Raw genomic sequence first — 16,900 nt, 5'->3', positions numbered from 1 at the left:
CTTCCGGTTTCTCTCCAGTCAATCGGCCCAGCAGCCCGGTTCCGGCCCTGCGGGGTCTCGGTTCCGGGTTCGTTGCCCCGGTTCCCGGCCCCGGCCGGTCTCCCGGGCCGGCCCGGCCGCGCACAGCACCCGTCGGGTGTCGGGACTCCCCAGCCCCACCCCAACGGCCCCCTCGCCCTCCGCCGGCCCGGCCCACCTCGCCCCCGGCCCGCGCCGTCCTCGCCGCCCCATGGAGTCCCAGTGTGACTACTCCATGTACTTCCCGGCCGTGCCGCTGCCGCCGCGCGCGGAGCTGGCGGGGGATCCGGGCCGGTACCGGGCGCTGCCCCGGCGCAACCATCTCTACTTGGGGGAGACTGTCCGCTTCCTGCTGGTGCTGCGCTGCCGGGGAGGCGCAGGGTCCGGCACCGGGGGTGGCGCGGGCTTGGGCTCTCGAGGGGCCTGGGCAGAACTGGCAACGGCCTTGGCCGCCCTGGCCTCGGTCAGCGCCGGAGGCGGGGCGCCCGGGGGTGGTGGCTCCGCAGACCAGGATCCCGAACCCCCAGGGGGCGGGGATCCCGGCGGTGGGCCGTTGTTTCGAGGCTGCAGCCCCCTCCTCACCCACGGCCCGGGTCCTGCTACCTCAGGGGGAGCGACCACGGTGAGGAGCTTGGGGTGACACGGCACAGGGCGGAGGGGCGGTTTGCTGGGCTCCAGAGACAGGAGGGGGATGGACGCTGGGGGCATGAAGGAGGCAGATGAAGGAAGCCAAGAAGAACCGCGTACAGCACATCTTAAAAGGGGACGCTGCAGGCTGCCTCTTTGACTCTCCCGCCCTTTTACCCCTTTCGCAAACACCAGCTGCCTGTGGAGGAACCAATTGTGTCCACAGATGAGGTCATCTTCCCACTCACCGTTTCACTGGATAGACTGCCCCCCGGGACACCTAAGGCCAAGGTAAGATTGACAAGGGGTGGAACTGTTGTCCTAATTCAGACTCCCTTTCTAAGGCAGGGCTGGCTGGCTCTCCTCTTAACTGTGGCCCCGTGTCCCTTGTTCTCAGATTGTAGTGACTGTGTGGAAACGGGAGGTTGAGGCACCAGAGGTCAGAGATCAAGGCTACTTGCGCTTGTTGCAGACCCGATCTCCTGGGGAGACGTTCCGGGGCGAGCAGAGCGCTTTCAAGGCCCAAGGTGGGGAGAATGTAGAGGGGAAATGCTCGAGTCTGAAATTTAGGGGATAGAGTGGAGGGGTGACACTGGCAAGCGCCGGATTAGAACTGTGTTGGGGATGAGGTCTCTGCCCAGCTCATCAGTTCTTGCCTTGGCCCTCCTGCAGTGAGCACCCTGCTGACTCTGCTGCCCCCTCCGGTTCTGAAATGCCGCCAGTTCACTGTGGCTGGAAAACACTTGACCGTGCTCAAGGGTGAGCAGATCTGTGGCTTGGGTCTTGGGTAGCAGTAGGGGCATTGACTAGGTGGCAGTTACTCTGGGCACACTGGTGGGGATCGGTCCATTTGGGAGGGGTAAAGTTGGGGTTTGAGGTGTCCCGGTACTCTCAACTGAGCTGACCTGGTTACTTCCAACAGTGCTGAACAGCTCCTCCCAGGAGGAAATTTCCATCTGGGATATCCGGATTCTCCCAAACTTCAACGCTAGTTATCTACCTGTCATGCCTGATGGCTCTGTGCTGCTGGTGGATAATGTCTGGTGAGATCCTGAGGAGGGGCAGGGATGCAAAGTGGGGATGGGGGCAGGGCCAAGAGCTCTGGCAGGAAAAGATCAAGCTGTGTCGCTCTTTCTTCTGAACTAGTCACCAATCTGGGGAAGTCTCCATGGGCTCCTTCTGCCGGCTCCCTGGTACCTCTGGCTGCTTCCCCTGCCCGCTTAGTGCCCTGGAGGAACACAACTTCCTGTTTCAGCTGAGAGGGGGAGAGCAACCCCCTCAAGGGGCCAAGGAGGTGAGTATAGGGGACTGGATGCTCAAGGAAAAGGTTAACAAAAAGCAGTGGGAGGGAAAGGCCAGTGGGCCACAGAAGATGAGAGGGGAACCTCAGGTACACACGATGTTTCCCTTTGTCTCTCCCCCAGGGCCTAGAAGTTCCCCTGATTGCTGTGGTTCAGTGGTCCACCCCAAAGCTGCCCTTCACCCAGAGCATCTATACCCACTACCGGTGAGTTTGTGGGACTCCCCGCTAGACACCATCCTGTTCACCTTTGTTTGGCAACACACACCCTTCTTCCCTCTCTCACTGCTTCTAGCCTGCCCAGCATCCGCCTGGACCGCCCATGCTTTGTGATGACTGCTTCTTGTGAGTCCCCCGTTCGAACTTATGAGCGGTTCACTGTCACCTACACACTGCTCAACAATCTCCAAGACTTCCTTGCTGTGAGACTTGTGTGGACCCCGGAGCATGCACAGGCTGGTAGGTGGGCTGTCAGGCTCTGGGGACTTGTCCCAGAAGAGGAGGGGAAAGGAAGTTATAGAGGTGGGGGGCTTGTGGCAGGCTCCTTTGGCTCTATACCTAGGTGGTCTCCACAGTGTTACAAACGAAGAGATCAGAGAAGCAGTGGGGCAGTGATTTTAAGGACATTGACCCTGGATCTGGGCTCCCTTGTATATTTGATTTCTATCTCTCCCCTTCACTAGCTGTGTGACCTTAGGTAAGTTACTTAATCTCCGAGCCTCACTTAGATTCCTCTTCTCTAAAACGGGGGAAATGATATCTCTTAGGATTGTTAATGGTGATCTAATAGTGTAGCATAAGTGAAGTGGTCAGAATAGACTTCAGCACACAGTAAGGATTTGCTATTGTTATTTATAAAGTTCAACAAAAGAGAATATATAAAGACTGTGCTCATGAAAAGCCCTTTGCGAACTGAGAAGTGCTATACATATGTGTTTACTGGTGGCTGTTTCTGCTCCCCCCCCCCCCCCGCCAGGAAAGCAGCTGTGTGAGGAGGAGCGCCGGGCCATGCAGGCAGCCCTGGACTCCATTGTCTGCCACACGCCACTCAACAATCTAGGCTTTTCCCGGAAGGGCAGTGCGCTCACCTTCAGTGTGGCCTTCCAGGCTCTGAGGACAGGGCTCTTTGAGGTGGGCTGGGGAGGGGCTGGGCTTATGGGTTAAGGGAATGTCAGGGTGGGAGGAGTCCAGGCCTCCAGCCTCTGTGGAGGAAACACCATGGATGGCACTGAACAGCCGGGTATAGGGAAGGGGGAACTTCCATCCAACGTTGGCCGGGCAAGTGGGGAACTTGATTTGAAAGGAGCGTCGGGGCCTGGAGGCTGAGCTGGAATGCTGACCTGTGTCTCCCCGCCCCAGCTGAGCCAGCACATGAAACTGAAGCTGCAGTTCACCGCCAGTGTGTCCCACCCTCCGCCCGAGGCCCGGCCCCTGTCTCGAAAGAGCAGCCCCAGCAGCCCTGCTGTCCGGGACCTGGTAGAGAGACACCAGGCTAGCTTAGGCCGCTCTCAGTCCTTTTCTCACCAACAGCCCTCCCGGAGCCACCTCATGAGGTATGGAAGCGGGGGGGTGGGGGGGGGGGTGGCGTGGGCACCAGACTGTGGAGAGGCCAGAGTTGGAGGGGGAACAGGAAAGGGTCCTGGGGCCCAACCAGAGCCCACAGCCTCTGCCTTCCCCCCCAGGTCAGGCAGCGTGATGGAGCGCAGGGCCATCACACCTCCTGTGGCCTCCCCCGTGGGCCGCCCCCTCTACCTGCCTCCGGACAAGGCTGTGCTTTCTCTGGACAAGATTGCCAAGCGCGAGTGCAAGGTCCTGGTGGTGGAGCCTGTCAAGTAGCACCCTGCTGGCTCTCCTCCCTCTTACGCTCCCAGAAACCGAAAGCCCCCTGGAGGGGGCCCTTGCTCCAGACTGTGCCTCCCCTGGGATGCCTCCCACCATGGATGAGGAGGCCCAAGAGGGCCGCCTGTCTGTGTCTGCTGATGAGGGACAGGGAAGAAGCTGTGAAATGGGCGGGTATGGCTGCAGCACTAAGCCAACAGTATTTCCCCGGCTCCCTGGGGGGGGCTGGCCCCACCCCAAGGCCAGGGGCAAGGGCTCCGAGAGCTCCCTTGCCCCCCTCCCGCCCAGTACCCTGGTTCTAAGTTTACAAAGTGTATTCCTTGTTCCTATTAAGTTGTCTCTCCTGACTCTGACACCCTCCCTCCCACCCACCTGCAGGGCTGAGATTAGAGGGTGGTGATGGCAAAGGGACCCTGACAATGGCCCTCCTGTCTCAGGGGTGAGGGGGGATAGCCAGGTGGCCTCCTCCTGCCCCTCATGTTTACGTTTGTGGCCTGAAGCACTTTAAGTTGTGTGGGGGTTTTTTCTTTGTTTCTTCTTCTTCTTTTTTTTTTTTTTTAATCTCTCTGTTCCTGTAACTTATTCTCCAACTACTGCTTCCAACTGAAATAAGACTATTAAATGCCTGTTCAGGAGGGAGAAGAATGACCTGCATTTGTGTGTTGGTGGCAGGAGCAGAGATCCCAGGGGCTCAGAACGGTTCCCTTCAGTAGGCACACAAATAGCTCCCTTCCTATCGTACTATTCTCCGACTGCCAGTTTTATATGCCCAGGTGCCTTGCCGCCCCCCCACCCCACCCCGTGTCAACACACGACTGTCTCCCTAGAAGATGGAAGACTGACTCAGGATGTAACCTCCCTCACCCCCCCATCGTACACACATCCCTAGGCCTGGGAGCATCAAACTCATGTTTATTAGGAGGGAGGGAGGGAAGAGGGAGATCCCCTTGCCCTCACTCTCCTTGACACAGTGCAAAGTCCCCAAGCCTCTGCCCTTCCAGGTAGGGGTGGGGCAGTGGGTGAGCAGAAAGCCTTAGTTCTAGCAGCAAGCCAAGAAAGAGGGGGAGGAGGTTTGCGTCTTCCTCATCACAGAGGCTCATGGACCCAATCCACCTCTGCCCCTTGCCCTCTGGCAGGCTCAGACGTCAACAGGCTCCCGGCCTCGGTTCTGCCTCTTCACCACAAATACCCTCTGTCCTGACACGGTCACCAGCAGCGTGTGTTCTCCAAAGACCACTGGAGAGGAGACACACCTTCCCCCACCCGGGGGAGGGAAGGGAGCACAGAGTTAGTGGGGTACAATGGCCTCTACAGGGTCACGCAAACCGGTGGGATCAAAAGCCAAAGGCATGTGATAGTTCAAGGCTCAGAGATTTGAAGATAGGAGGGCTCCATTAAATCCCCTTCCTTCTCTTGGTTTCTCCTGATTGCAGGAGTGAATCCCAAATGGAAGAAAGTGGCCAGAACCAGGGATCTCAGAGAGAGAGATGGTGAGAGATTGGCAGGAGACAAATTTTTTTTTCCCCAAGAAAAGAAGCCTCTGGGAGCAACCCCCACCCCCTCCCATCACCACCATTAGGGGCAGGGGCTGAGGCTCACCCGATAGGCGCTTGAAGGGTATGTTCGTGCTGTGGTGCAACCGGAAGCCACAGGCCGTGCTGACCAGCTCAGAGATAGCACTGGCTGCCTGCTCATCATTCTCTAGATCCCCAGATGACTGCATGCAGATGGAGGAAGGAGGGCAGAAATTAGGAAACAGAACCGGGAAAGAATTCCAAGAACAGTCACTTTGGCTCTTGCACTTGTAATTCTACCTCTCAACTTTACGGTACTCCTAAGGATACCCCCATTTGGGGAGAAAAACAAACCTGAAATTTTCCTCTGTCCCTCTTGATGCCCCATTTTGCTGCCCCTCTTGATGCCATCCTGTTTCTCATTCTTACAACATGGGCCTTCCCCCAGTGAGCACGGACTCTCATTCATTTCTTTACTGACCATTTTTTCCTAATCCCTGAAACTTGATTTCTCCCTGTGTCCCCACTTATTGATAAATCCACATTCTCAAACATCTGTGCCCGCCCACTACTGACTGGTTCAAGGCTCTGTCTTTTCCTCAGTCTTTCCTCTGGTTGCCCTGTCTGTAGAATCTGAAACATACACATCCTCTTTGTCCCTGAGGCCTGCCCTACTACCTAGCCCTTGGGTAATGATGTGACAGCGGCCCAGGCTTCCTCTTTTCTGGTGCTTGTCTCGACTTCCTCTCCTAACGTCCTCAACATGGGCCTCCCAATTAGATTAAGTTCAGTGCCCTTTGCTCTCTGTGACATTCTGTACCTCGGTATCCTCATCTGTAAATTGGGACAAGTTCCTATTTATGGGCTCATGGTGAGGATTATGTTGAGATATCACTGGTGAGATGCTTAGAACAGCTCCTAGCAGTATATACTAACTGCTCTTACTCTGTTTCTAACCAATGTCTAAAGTCAAGTCACCAAAATTCCCCTTAGTTCACCCCCTCCCCAATCAACTTCCTTTCTTAATTTCCTATCTGCCATGGTGCCATCATTCTAGACTTGGGTTCACTGTCTTACTAGACAGAAGAGTATCTCTATTACCCGTCTCTAGTCATTGCCACGATATATTGATTCTTCCTTTAAAATTTCTTCTCTCCTTGCTCTTCACTGCCACCAGACCCATCTCAGACCTAGATTTTCAAAGCAGCCCTCACCACTTCTGAATCTCGCCCTTTCCCGTCTATCTTCACACCTAATAGAAAAATCTTGCTTAACTATTTCATCAGCTCACGTTTCTGTTCAAAGCTCCTATCACCCTCAAGATTAACATAAATGTGCTAATCCAGCCTTGAAAGTCCTCCACAGTCAGATCTTTCCTTACCATATTCTCTTCTTCCAAACCTTTCCAAATCTCAACACGAACCTACCACTCCTACCCTGAGTACTGTCCTTTTCTGCCTGTTCACAACCATCCATCCTTTTAAGACCAGCTGAATTCTCACCTCCTCCAAGAAAGTCTCCTTGTCATAATGTAAATTATAACAGCTTTTAACCTTAAGCCTTGTCTCTCCAGCTAGATTAAAAACTTCTAGAGAGCTAACACTGTATTGTACTACGGAACAAACAAAATACAAAGGATCTTGAGTAAATACCAAATAAAAACATATTCGAGAATAACGTGGGTAATATCAGTTATCAACAAACCTGTAACTAGTTGTCTGAAAAGATAGTAAACTTCTACCTCAGAAGTTCCCAGACTGATTCCAGAGATTTTATTTAATGAGTTACCAAAAGCTTACTACGTGCCAGGCATGATAGCTAACAGTGAGAGTGGAGACAAATTAGGCTAAACTGGGCGATGTTAAAAGGGATCACTGGGCCCTGTGTCCTTGGGAGACCCCCGCCCTTGCCCACAACGCACCGCCAGCACTGCGCCTTCACTCAAAACCAGGTAGCCGAGCTGGTCTGGGATTCTCTCCAGCCCCTGGGTCAGTGCAGAAGTCTAGTGGGTAAAGTTGCAATTGGTGAGAAGCATGCCAAGGATGGCCCTCGATGACCTTCATTTGCAAACCCATGTCTCTCTCTCGTAACAGTGCCCCCCCAGACCTTTCCCCAGCCAGGGTCCTTCCAGACCCTCTCCCCTCTACAGAGCCTTCAACACAGAGCCTGAGGCTCCCATCTTCCTCACCCTCTGACCCTGGGCTCCCTTGGCCTCAGCAGCCCCATCGGCCCACCCCATCTCCAATTCTCCTAGTGGCCCACCCCTCCCCCGCCGACTACTCGCCAGCGTCCGTACACCCTCCCACAGATCCCTCCTCAGCCCTCTACGTCGCCTCCCCTCCCATCTCCATTCTCTCTGCGTCCCGGGGTGGACAGGAGGTAAGGGCTGAGTGCAGGCCCAAAAGGGGGCAACCAAAGAGATTGGGGAACAGGGATGCGGAACCCCTGGCGCGTACTCCCGCGCATGCGTTCTCACTCACCATCGCAGCCTTAGGTGCTGGGGGCGCTCCCTTTCAGATAGGTAGCTTCCGGCTCCAGACCCAGGTCACGTGCCTTCTCCAGGCGGTCCCCTCCAGCCTTGCGCCTCCGGACTTTAGCTCCGCCCCCAAAGCGCGGATTGGAACATGACTACATCATCAGCCTTAATCTGCCAGTGAGGAGCGCCGCTTCCGAGAGACGCAAGCGGATTGGTCGCAGGTCCGCCTTAAATACCCATCTCCCAGCCCCTCAGCCGCAGAGTTCGAGGACAGGGGGGCGTGTCGGTGGGTGGGGGCGGGGCCGGAGGGAGGAGGGCGGGCTGAGGGTGTGCGCCTGCGCGCAGAGGGCTCGGCGTTTTCCATGAGCTGGGGTTGCACTTGAGAGTGTGACAGCGAGTGAGAGAATAAAGTGAAATGCAGAGTGAAGAGCTATTCAAATGCTATTTTTATACCTACTCCAGGCAGCTCTCTGTTTAAGACAGGGGTTTGTTCCCAAAGCGGCTTTTCCTCCTGGGATTCTGTGAGGAACGGTGTGATGGTGAGTCGAGTCCCCCGCCTCCTCCCCTCAGGCAAAGCAGTCGTGGTGCTGTCTTGTCTAGTATGTGCCAGGAAACATTAGCAACAGTACTTTGAAGTCACTTTTTAATACATGAGTGTCACATCGAAAGTTTTTGTTTTAATATAAATAGTTTCTGGGCCCGCAATACCAATGTGACCGAGAAAGTGCTGGTGAAGTAAAACGAAGGATGATTCTAGAAATAAGTACTTTTTGGTGATAAGATGGGGGAATTGGCGCCCTCGGTGCGTTGCTGATGGGGCTGTGAAATGATGCCACTTCTGTGGAAAACCCATCAACAGTTCCTGGAAAAGCCAAATACAGAGTTAGTTCCATGAGCAGTTCCACTCCTAGATGGATACCTAGGAGACTTGAAAACATGTCCACGCAAAAACTTGCACACAAATACTCTTAATAACCTAAGGATGGAAACCACGCAAATATCCATAAACTGAACAACAGAGAAATAAAATGTGGCGTATCCATGCAGTGGACTCTCATGCAGCCATAAAAAGGAATGACGTATTGGTAAATCCTACAGCATGGATAAACTTTGGAAACATGAACCCTGAGTGAAAGCAATCAGATACACGAGGCCACATAGAGTATTTTGCTGTTTATGCGAAATGTCTAGACGAGGCAAATCCGTAGAAACAAGAAGATTAGAGGTTGCCAGGGGCAGAGGGGAGAGAGAAATGGGGGGGGGGGGTGACTGCTACTTGGTGATGGAAATGTTCTGGAATGATAGAGTGATGGTGGTTCCGCAGTCTGAATGTAATAAAACCACTGAATTGTGCACTTTATTTTTAAAAGTATTTATTTATTTTGAGAGAGTGAGCAAGTGGGGGAGGGACAGAGAGAGAGAGAATCCCAAGCAGGATCCACGCTGTCAGCACGGAGCCTGATGTGGGGATCAAACTCATGAACTGTGGGATCATGATCTGAGCTGGATCGGGTGCCCCTGATTTGTACACTTTAAAATGGTGAATATTAGAGTATGTGAATTGCATCTCAATAAAATAAAACTAAGTACTGTTACTTGAGGAGAAGGTTAATTAGAGAAGATGGATGTATTTTATTTAAAACGAGGTATGTTTAGAGGAGCCTTGGTGGCTCAGTTGAATTTCCAACCCTTGATTTCAGCTCAGGTCAGGATCCCAAGGTTGTGGAATTGAGCCCTGTGCTGAATGTGGAGCCTGCTTAAGATTCTCCCTCTGCCCCTCTCCCCTACTCTCACTAAAATAAAATAAAATAAAATAAAATAAAATAAAATAAAATAAAATAAAATAAAATAAGTATAACAAAATTTAAATTGGGAGGAGGGTGTAGAGAGACAAAGTTATGTGGAGATGCTTAATTTGCAAAGGCTTCCCTTGGCCTTAGATATTGACAATACTTCGTAGCGTCATTTTCTTTAACTTACTGTTCAGGGCATTTTCATCCATACGCTTACTTCTCCCTCTCATTAACCACCCCGTAATAGTGTCTCTATTTTGCAGCTGAGGAAGTGCAAATTTAAGAGAGGTTGAGCCCTGCTCACAGGCACCCAAGTGGGCAAGTGGCAGAGCCAGATTCCAGTCTAAGTTTGCTGACACTGAGTCTGATGCTTTTCTATTACTCCATTGGCCAACTATGTTTATTGTTATTTTTTAAAGCTACATTTAACTTTACCACAGAAATTCCCTATTTTCCTTTTTCTTGATGCAGAGAAGCCCCTCGCAAAGCAGTGTTTATCAGCCATCATCAGAATTGTTTCATTTTCACAAATCATACTACCCATGTAGAGAGCAAAGTTTCTCGTTCTTTCATTTAACCAATGTTTATTGAGCACCTTCTGTGTACTAGACACTCTTCTTGGAATTGGAGATAACGGCAGTGAATAAAAACGATTTTTTGGGGACGCCGGGGTGACTCAGGCATCCGACTTCAGCTCAGGTCATGATCTCACAGTTTGTGGCTTCAAGCCCCACCTTGGGCTGTGTGCTGACAGCTCCAAGCCTGGATGGAGCCTGCTTCAAATTCTGTGTCTCCCTCTTTCTCTATCCCTCCTATGCTCGTACTCTGTCTTTCTCTCAAAAATAAATAAACATTAAAAAATTAAATTAAAAAGACATTTTGTATTGTTTTCAAGAAGCTGTGAGGGAGAGGGTGAGCCAGATAATGAGTAAGAAGATGTTAAGTTATCAAGAAGTGCTATGAGGAAAAATAAAGCAGGCTTCCATTTCCATTCAGTTCAAAAAACATGAAAAACAAAATAATGTATTATTTAGGGATTTATCTATTATCTAGCTACCTATCTCAAAATGATAAAGATCAAGGGAATTATTTTTATTTTATTTTTTTTAAATTTTTTTTTTTCAACGTTTATTTATTTTTGGGACAGAGAGAGACAGAGCATGAACGGGGGAGGGGCAGAGAGAGAGGGAGACACAGAATCAGAAACAGGCTCCAGGCTCTGAGCCATCAGCCCAGAGCCCGACGCGGGGCTCGAACTCCCGGACCGCGAGATCGTGACCTGGCTGAAGTCGGACGCTTAACCGACTGCGCCACCCAGGCGCCCCGATTTTTATTTTTATTTAAAAAATGTTTTTAATGTTTTATTTATTTTTGAGAGAGAGAGATAGAATATGAGCAGGGAAGGGGCAGATAGAGAGAGGGGGGGAGACAGAATCCACGAAGCAGGCTCCAGGTTCTGAGCTGTTAGCACAGAGCTTGATGTGGGGCTCGAACCCATGAACCATGAGATCATGACCTGAGCCAAAGTCGGATGCTTAATCGACTGAGCCACCCAGGCACCCCTCAAGGGAATGATTTTTAAAACTGGAATAATGGTTACTTCTGGAATAGAGAAGGGGATGGGATAGAAAGAGACACAAAAGGTTTCAAATTCATATATTGATCCCCAAATTAATATATTGACCCTGATCCCATTTTGATGATATTTGGAAGTAGGGATATTGGGAAGTGCTTATGTCATGAGAGTGGTACCCTCTTAAATGGGATTAATGCCCTTTTAAGATATACCCCAGAGACCCCTCCCCCCTTTTGCTATGTGAGCACACAGCACAGATGGCAGTCTATGAAGCAGGAAGCAGGCCTCCACCAGACTGTAGGATCTGCTAGTGCCTTGATCTTGGATTCCTAGTCTCTAGAACTGTGAGAAATAAATGTTGTTGCTTATAAACCACCCAGTTCTGTATATTCAGCTCTATAGCAACCAGAATGGACTATGGCGGTAATATTCTATTTCTTAGGTTCTAAGTCTCTGTTTCTGTGTCCTCTGTGTGTGTGTGTGTACATATATACACACTTTTTAAAAATTTTTAATATTTATTTTTGAGAGAGCACAAGTTGGGGACGGGCAGAGAGAGAGGAAGATACAGAATCCAAAGTGGACTCCAGGCTCTGAGCTGTTAGCACAGAGCCCGATGCCGGGCCCCGAACCTGCAAACCATAAGATCATGACCTGAGCCGGGGTGCCTGAGTAGCTCAGTTGGTTAAGCATCCATCTTCAGCCCAGGTCACGATCTCACGGTCCGTGAGTTCGAGCCCCGCGTCAGGCTCTGGGCTGATGGCTCAGAGCCTGGAGCCTGCTTTTGATTCTGTGTCTCCCTCTCTCTCTGCCTCTCCCCCGTTCATGCTCTGTCTCTCTCTGTCTCAAAAAATAAACGTTAAAAAAAAAAAAAAAAAAAAAAAAGATCATGACCTGAGCCAAAGTTGGCCGCTCAACCAACTGAGTCACCCAGGTGCCCCCATACACACTTTTTAATACATGAAAGATTTGATAGTTTTAAAAATCGTAAAAAAATAAAGTAGGTCACGGCACCTGACCTTATTTGGCTCAGTCAGTTAAGTGTCCAACTCTTGGTTTTGGCTGAGGTCACGATCACCATTCATGAGATCGTGCCCCACATGAGGCTCCATGCTGACAGCACAGAGCCTGCTTGAGATGCTCTCTCTGCCTCTCTGTCTGCTTCTCCCTGTTTGTGTTGTCTCCTTCTCTCTCAAAATAAAGATACAAACTTTAAAAAATAAAAAAAAAATAGGTCTTATGACCCCACAATTTTACCCCAAGGTATATACCCAACAGAAAATGTGTGCATATATCTGCCCAAAGACAGAAGTAGATTGTGTCACATTCACGTAATGGAGCACTATTGATCAATGAGAAGGAATGAACTAAACCATACACAACATAAATGAATTGCACAAACTTGATATCTAGTGAAATAAACAAATCACAAAAGAGTAAATTCTGTGTGATTTCATTTATGTAAAGTACCAAAACAGGCAAAGCAATCTATGTTGTAGAAATCAGGATGGTAGTTATCCATGGGGGAAGGGTTGAGATTGGACAAGAAGGATGCTTCCAGTAGTTGGTAATAGTATTTCTTGGTCTGGATGTTAGTGTCCTGTGTGTGTTCAGTTTGTGAAAAATTGGTGAGCTGTACACTTGTGATATGTGAACTTTTCATGTCTATATATTTGAATAAAAAGTTACAAAAAGTTGAGTGAGAAGATAGAGAAGGTCAGGGTGGTGATGGGTGTGCTGTTTTACACCAGGTGGGCAGGACTGGCCTCTCATGAGGAGAAAACTGAGCAGAAACCCAAGGGAGTGAACCATGTGGGTATCTACATACCTGGGGGTAGAATATTCTGGTGAGTGCTCATCTAGCTTGTCTTAGACTGAGTTCTTTGAAGATAAACACCTGGTATACCTTTGAAATTCCAGTGTTTACCTCAGCACCTACCACATTGCTAACCTGCAAATTGAATAATTTGTTTTCGGTATATTGTCCTAGTCACTTCTAGCACTTCCTTCTGGTTTTATATTTTTTTTTTCATTTTTTTTTAATGTTTATTTATTTTTGAGACAGAGAGAGACAGAGCATGAGTGGGGGAGGGGTAGAGAGAGAGAGGGAGACACAGAATCTGAAGCAGGCTCCAGGCTTCAAGCTGTCAGCACACAACCTGATGTGGGGCTCGAACTCACGAACCGTGAGATCATGACCTGAGCTGAAGTTGGATGCTTAACTGACTGAGCCACCCAGGCACCCCACTTCCTTCTGGTTTTAGAGCCTTTTTATTTTATTTTATTTTATTTATTTATTTATTTTTTTTTGGCCTCATGGTCTCTTAATTCTGCTCTGTACCCTTCCATGGTACTTTCTTCTTTTGGAAAGGAGGGAACAAATCCTGAGATGTAAAATGTTTATTCCCAGCTGTTTCCAAATAATCTCAGACCTTCCTCTCTCTGCCTGGAAACCACATGTTCCTTTATTTACCCCCAACTGGACCCCTCCCAACACACATACTTTATCCCACCAGGATCTAAGTGGCTCCTATTTCTAGTCTAATGCTTACTACACTTCACTGCTACTCTTTGTTTACCTGCCTAGCTCACTTACAAGCTGAGCAGCATGGGGTCAGGTCTTTGATATTTTCAACATGTTATTCCCAAAGCATATGACTATTACCCTGCAGTCTTTAAAAAGTGCTGGTTGAATGGATGTGCCAGGGTTAAGATCCAGGAAGAATAGAGTTGGGGTTTGAAAGTCTGTTGATGGTTATATATAATACATATTTTAAAATATTTTATTTCTTAAAATCCCTTCCCCTTCTCTCTGTAGAGAGAGAGATTTATTTTAAGGAATCTCAAGCAAATCACACTGGCAAGTAGGAAATCTGTAGGGTGGGCCAGCAGGAAGAGTTGATGTTGCACCTTGAATCTGAAACCTGCAGGACGCAAGGCTAGAACTCGGGGGTTTTATGTTATTACAGGAATTCTGGAGAATTCCTTCTTTTCTGAAAAAGCTTGATCTTTTCTTATAAGGTCTTCAATTGATTGGGTAAGGCCCACCCGCAGTGGCAGTTAATCTGTTTTGTTCAAAATTAAATATTCATCATATCTTAAAAAATGCTTTCACAGTGTAGGGGAGGCAGATTTTTACCTTTGCCCTCCTAGGGTCTTTGTCTGGGTCTGATGATTAAATTGACATAAGACAGGAGAAAAGTATACACATTTATTTAATGCAAGTTTTACATGATTCGGAAGCCTTCATAAGGAAACAGAGACTGAAAGAAGTGACAAAACCTTTTATACTAGGTTGAACAAAGGAAGACAGTTGTGGAAAACTAAACTGTGTGTGGGTGGTAAAGGAAGGTAAGAAGAATTATTTTAGTAACGTCTGTTTTACAGAATTCTCTAGTCACAATTTCCTGTCCTTGATAATTAAGAATGTTACTTGCCCTCTGATACAGGGAGGACATCTAAGGGTCTTACCATCTGTTTCCAAGAAGAAAAGGGGGAGAGTCAGAGTGCCTTTCTTGTACCTGCTGTTTTATGTACCTTTAGCTCATAATAATTTTTATGTCACAGAGACATATTTTCGGGTGACATACTATAATTTCCTTCAACAGCAACATCTAGACTGATGTTTGACCAAACCGATGGGTACCATAGCCTAAGCAAGTTGACACATAAAGTGAACCATCACATCCACAAAAGCCAAAGAGGGTGGGTGCCCCTTTGCTGTGATGGTCTCTGTGGCAGCATTCATACCTGGGACTGCAGTTGTGGGTAATCCTTTCCCACTGGCTTTCCCTTGTCTCCACCCAGGAGTCTTATGGGATAACTGAGCAAAGGGGAAGGAATGTGCTTTGTAAGTACATATCTTGAGGAAGCACTGGTGAGCCAGAAGGGGAGGAGACATTTGAATGTCTGGAGCACTACAGCCTATGAGTGCTGGGAGCCCATATAAAGTTGGAGAGTCCACTTCCTTGGCTTTCTGTGGCCAAGAGACAACAAAGCCCATCTAATAATGCACAGGCTCAAGCCACTTCGTTTCTCAAATTTAGTAGTATGTGAAAAAACAGAAAGAAGCAAAAGCAGGGTTCCAAAATTGTGCTATGACTAAAATGGTTGCACTTGACAAATGAATGCTTTTAACACAGAGATATTACAAAGCTTTATGATTTTGACAGTAATGCAATTGCCAGGTTTACAAAGTTAATCTGAGAAGCAGAATGCTATAGGACACCAGTTAAGTTGTAATCTGAAAGTCTCCTTCCTTTCTTGTGGGCATGTCTCTGACTGAATATATAACCAACACCCTTTAGAAGGAATGTTCAAAACCTACATTTGAGGCTTTCATGAATGTGAAGCCCAGGCAAAAAGTCCCTCTCAGCCTGGGCTAGGCTCCCGACAGCTTTAACATGCCTCAATTTCTTGTTATTTTTATGGCCTTAAGGAGGGGGTCCCAGACAGAATTAATAATGTGGTCATGAGTCACATCCTCAGCCCTGGCTTCATACTTTTTTTTCCAGTTATAGATTTACCCTCAACTGAATTTATAATTACTTTTAGGACGTAAGTTTTTCCCCTAAGGCTAGAAAGGATTAATTCATTCATTACAGAGCTACTACTAGACATTGTTCTAGAGGTTGTGGGTAGAACAAAGCTGTCTATCGTCATGGAGCTGATACTCTAGTAGATGGAGACAGAAAATAAGCAACACATATAAAAGGAAAATTAAGTAGCGTGTTAGAAGATGAGAAGTGGTATAGGAAAAAAATCATCAGGGTAAATGGGATCCAGAGTGTGGAGGTAAGAGGGGACCTGCTGCTCTATTAAATAGGGTGGTCCTGGTAGGTTTCACTGAGGAGACATTGAGAAGACTCCGGCAAAGACTGGAAGGAGGTGAGGGAGTCAGCCTGGAGGAAATGGGAAAGAGTATCCATGGAAGAGGTAACGAATACAAAGGCTCAGTGTGTGTGCATATGAATGCGCTTATCTGATATACTTGAGAATTAGCAAAGAAGCCAATGTGGTTGAAACTAAATGATCGAGTGGGGAGTAGTAGGAGTAGTAGGAGACAAGTTCAGGGAGGTAATGGAGGCCAGAACATGTATAGCTATATAGGAATTTGGTTTTTCTTCTGAGTTGTTGTCAACTTCCCCCCCCCCCCCATTATTATGCCCTGTAGGAGACTTTTTAGATTTTTATTTTCCTAATTGCTACCCTCTCATGAAATTTTAATAGCATAGATATAGCTTCTATTTATCTATGTACTGTGGCCCTTTGGAGGGCTAGAAACCATTATAATATCCAAGATTTTTTCACCCCCTGCTCCCCCCAAAACAACTTTCATCCCCTTGGAGATGATATTGTTCCTGTTGAGAATGCATGCTGAGTGAAATAGGGACTCACCAGGGAGTTTAAACAGAGGAATGACATGATCTTACTATTAAAAGGATCATTCTGGATGTTCTGTTGAGAAAAGGCTATAGGAAAGTAAGTGCTGAAGCAAGAAGACCAATTAAGTAAGAGATTATGGTGACGTTGACCAGGGTAGTAGTAGTGGAGGTATTGAGAGGTAGTCAGATTATAAATATATCTTGAAGGTGAAACCAATAGGATTTCCTGAAGCATTGAGTGTAGGATGTGAGAAAAAATAAAGCAATAAGAATGATTTTAAGGTGTTTGGCCTGAGCCACTGTAAGGATGGCATTATCAACTTAGTGGGAAAAGATAAGGATAGAGTAGTTAATTTAGAGGGCAGTTGGTGAT

The 16,900-nt window shown here is 48.3% G+C and overlaps 2 protein-coding genes across 5 annotated transcripts; one reads left to right on the top strand and one right to left on the bottom strand.

Moving 5' to 3' along the window:
• The first annotated feature begins 4 nt into the window (after nt 1-4).
• Nucleotides 5-4,429, top strand: TRAPPC14 (trafficking protein particle complex subunit 14). 2 transcript variants are annotated; one of them, XM_043561281.1, is made up of 11 exons: nt 5-640; nt 841-936; nt 1,043-1,172; nt 1,318-1,404; nt 1,568-1,688; nt 1,792-1,939; nt 2,070-2,152; nt 2,241-2,404; nt 2,922-3,076; nt 3,305-3,498; nt 3,628-4,429. In XM_043561281.1, the coding sequence occupies exons 1-11, from the start codon at nt 230-232 to the stop codon at nt 3,779-3,781; spliced, it is 1,743 nt and encodes a 580-aa protein (XP_043417216.1). In that variant the 5' UTR covers nt 5-229; the 3' UTR covers nt 3,782-4,429. The 2 variants fall into 2 exon arrangements, with proteins under 2 accessions (XP_043417216.1, XP_043417217.1); XM_043561282.1 differs by lacking the exons at nt 5-640; nt 1,043-1,172.
• Nucleotides 4,430-4,676: 247 nt separating this feature from the next.
• On the bottom strand, nt 4,677-7,909 carry LAMTOR4 (late endosomal/lysosomal adaptor, MAPK and MTOR activator 4). 3 transcript variants are annotated; one of them, XM_043561285.1, is made up of 4 exons: nt 7,779-7,909; nt 7,220-7,300; nt 5,384-5,501; nt 4,677-5,037 (listed from the first exon to the last, which is right to left on the bottom strand). In XM_043561285.1, exons 1-4 carry the CDS (start codon nt 7,779-7,781, stop codon nt 4,991-4,993), a joined length of 249 nt encoding a protein of 82 aa, XP_043417220.1. In that variant the 5' UTR covers nt 7,782-7,909; the 3' UTR covers nt 4,677-4,990. The 3 variants fall into 3 exon arrangements, with proteins under 3 accessions (XP_043417220.1, XP_043417219.1, XP_043417221.1); XM_043561284.1 differs by having other exon boundaries at nt 4,677-5,020; nt 7,779-7,908; XM_043561286.1 differs by lacking the exon at nt 7,220-7,300 and having other exon boundaries at nt 4,677-5,020; nt 7,779-7,884.
• Nucleotides 7,910-16,900: the final 8,991 nt, after the last annotated feature.

This window comes from Prionailurus bengalensis, chromosome E3 (genome assembly GCF_016509475.1).
Source record: "Prionailurus bengalensis isolate Pbe53 chromosome E3, Fcat_Pben_1.1_paternal_pri, whole genome shotgun sequence".
NCBI lineage: Eukaryota > Metazoa > Chordata > Mammalia > Carnivora > Felidae > Prionailurus > Prionailurus bengalensis.
Note: the sequence above shows the minus strand (reverse complement) of the source record. Positions and strands in the feature narration are given on the sequence as shown.

What these genes read in the sequence shown, in the direction of transcription:
- LAMTOR4 (XM_043561284.1), bottom strand. An exon ending in GTGAAGGCGCAGTGCTGGCG is followed by an intron (nt 5,502 to 7,219) that starts GTGCGTTGTGGG and finishes ATCTGCATGCAG; the next exon opens with TCATCTGGGGATCTAGAGAA. An exon ending in ACCCTTCAAGCGCCTATCGG is followed by an intron (nt 5,021 to 5,383) that starts GTGAGCCTCAGC and finishes TCTCCTCTCCAG; the next exon opens with TGGTCTTTGGAGAACACACG.
- TRAPPC14 (XM_043561281.1), top strand. Translation starts at nt 230, where the DNA reads ATGGAGTCCCAGTGTGACTACTCCATGTACTTCCCGGCCGTGCCGCTG. An exon ending in CCGGGACACCTAAGGCCAAG is followed by an intron (nt 937 to 1,042) that starts GTAAGATTGACA and finishes CCTTGTTCTCAG; the next exon opens with ATTGTAGTGACTGTGTGGAA. An exon ending in TGAGGACAGGGCTCTTTGAG is followed by an intron (nt 3,077 to 3,304) that starts GTGGGCTGGGGA and finishes TCCCCGCCCCAG; the next exon opens with CTGAGCCAGCACATGAAACT.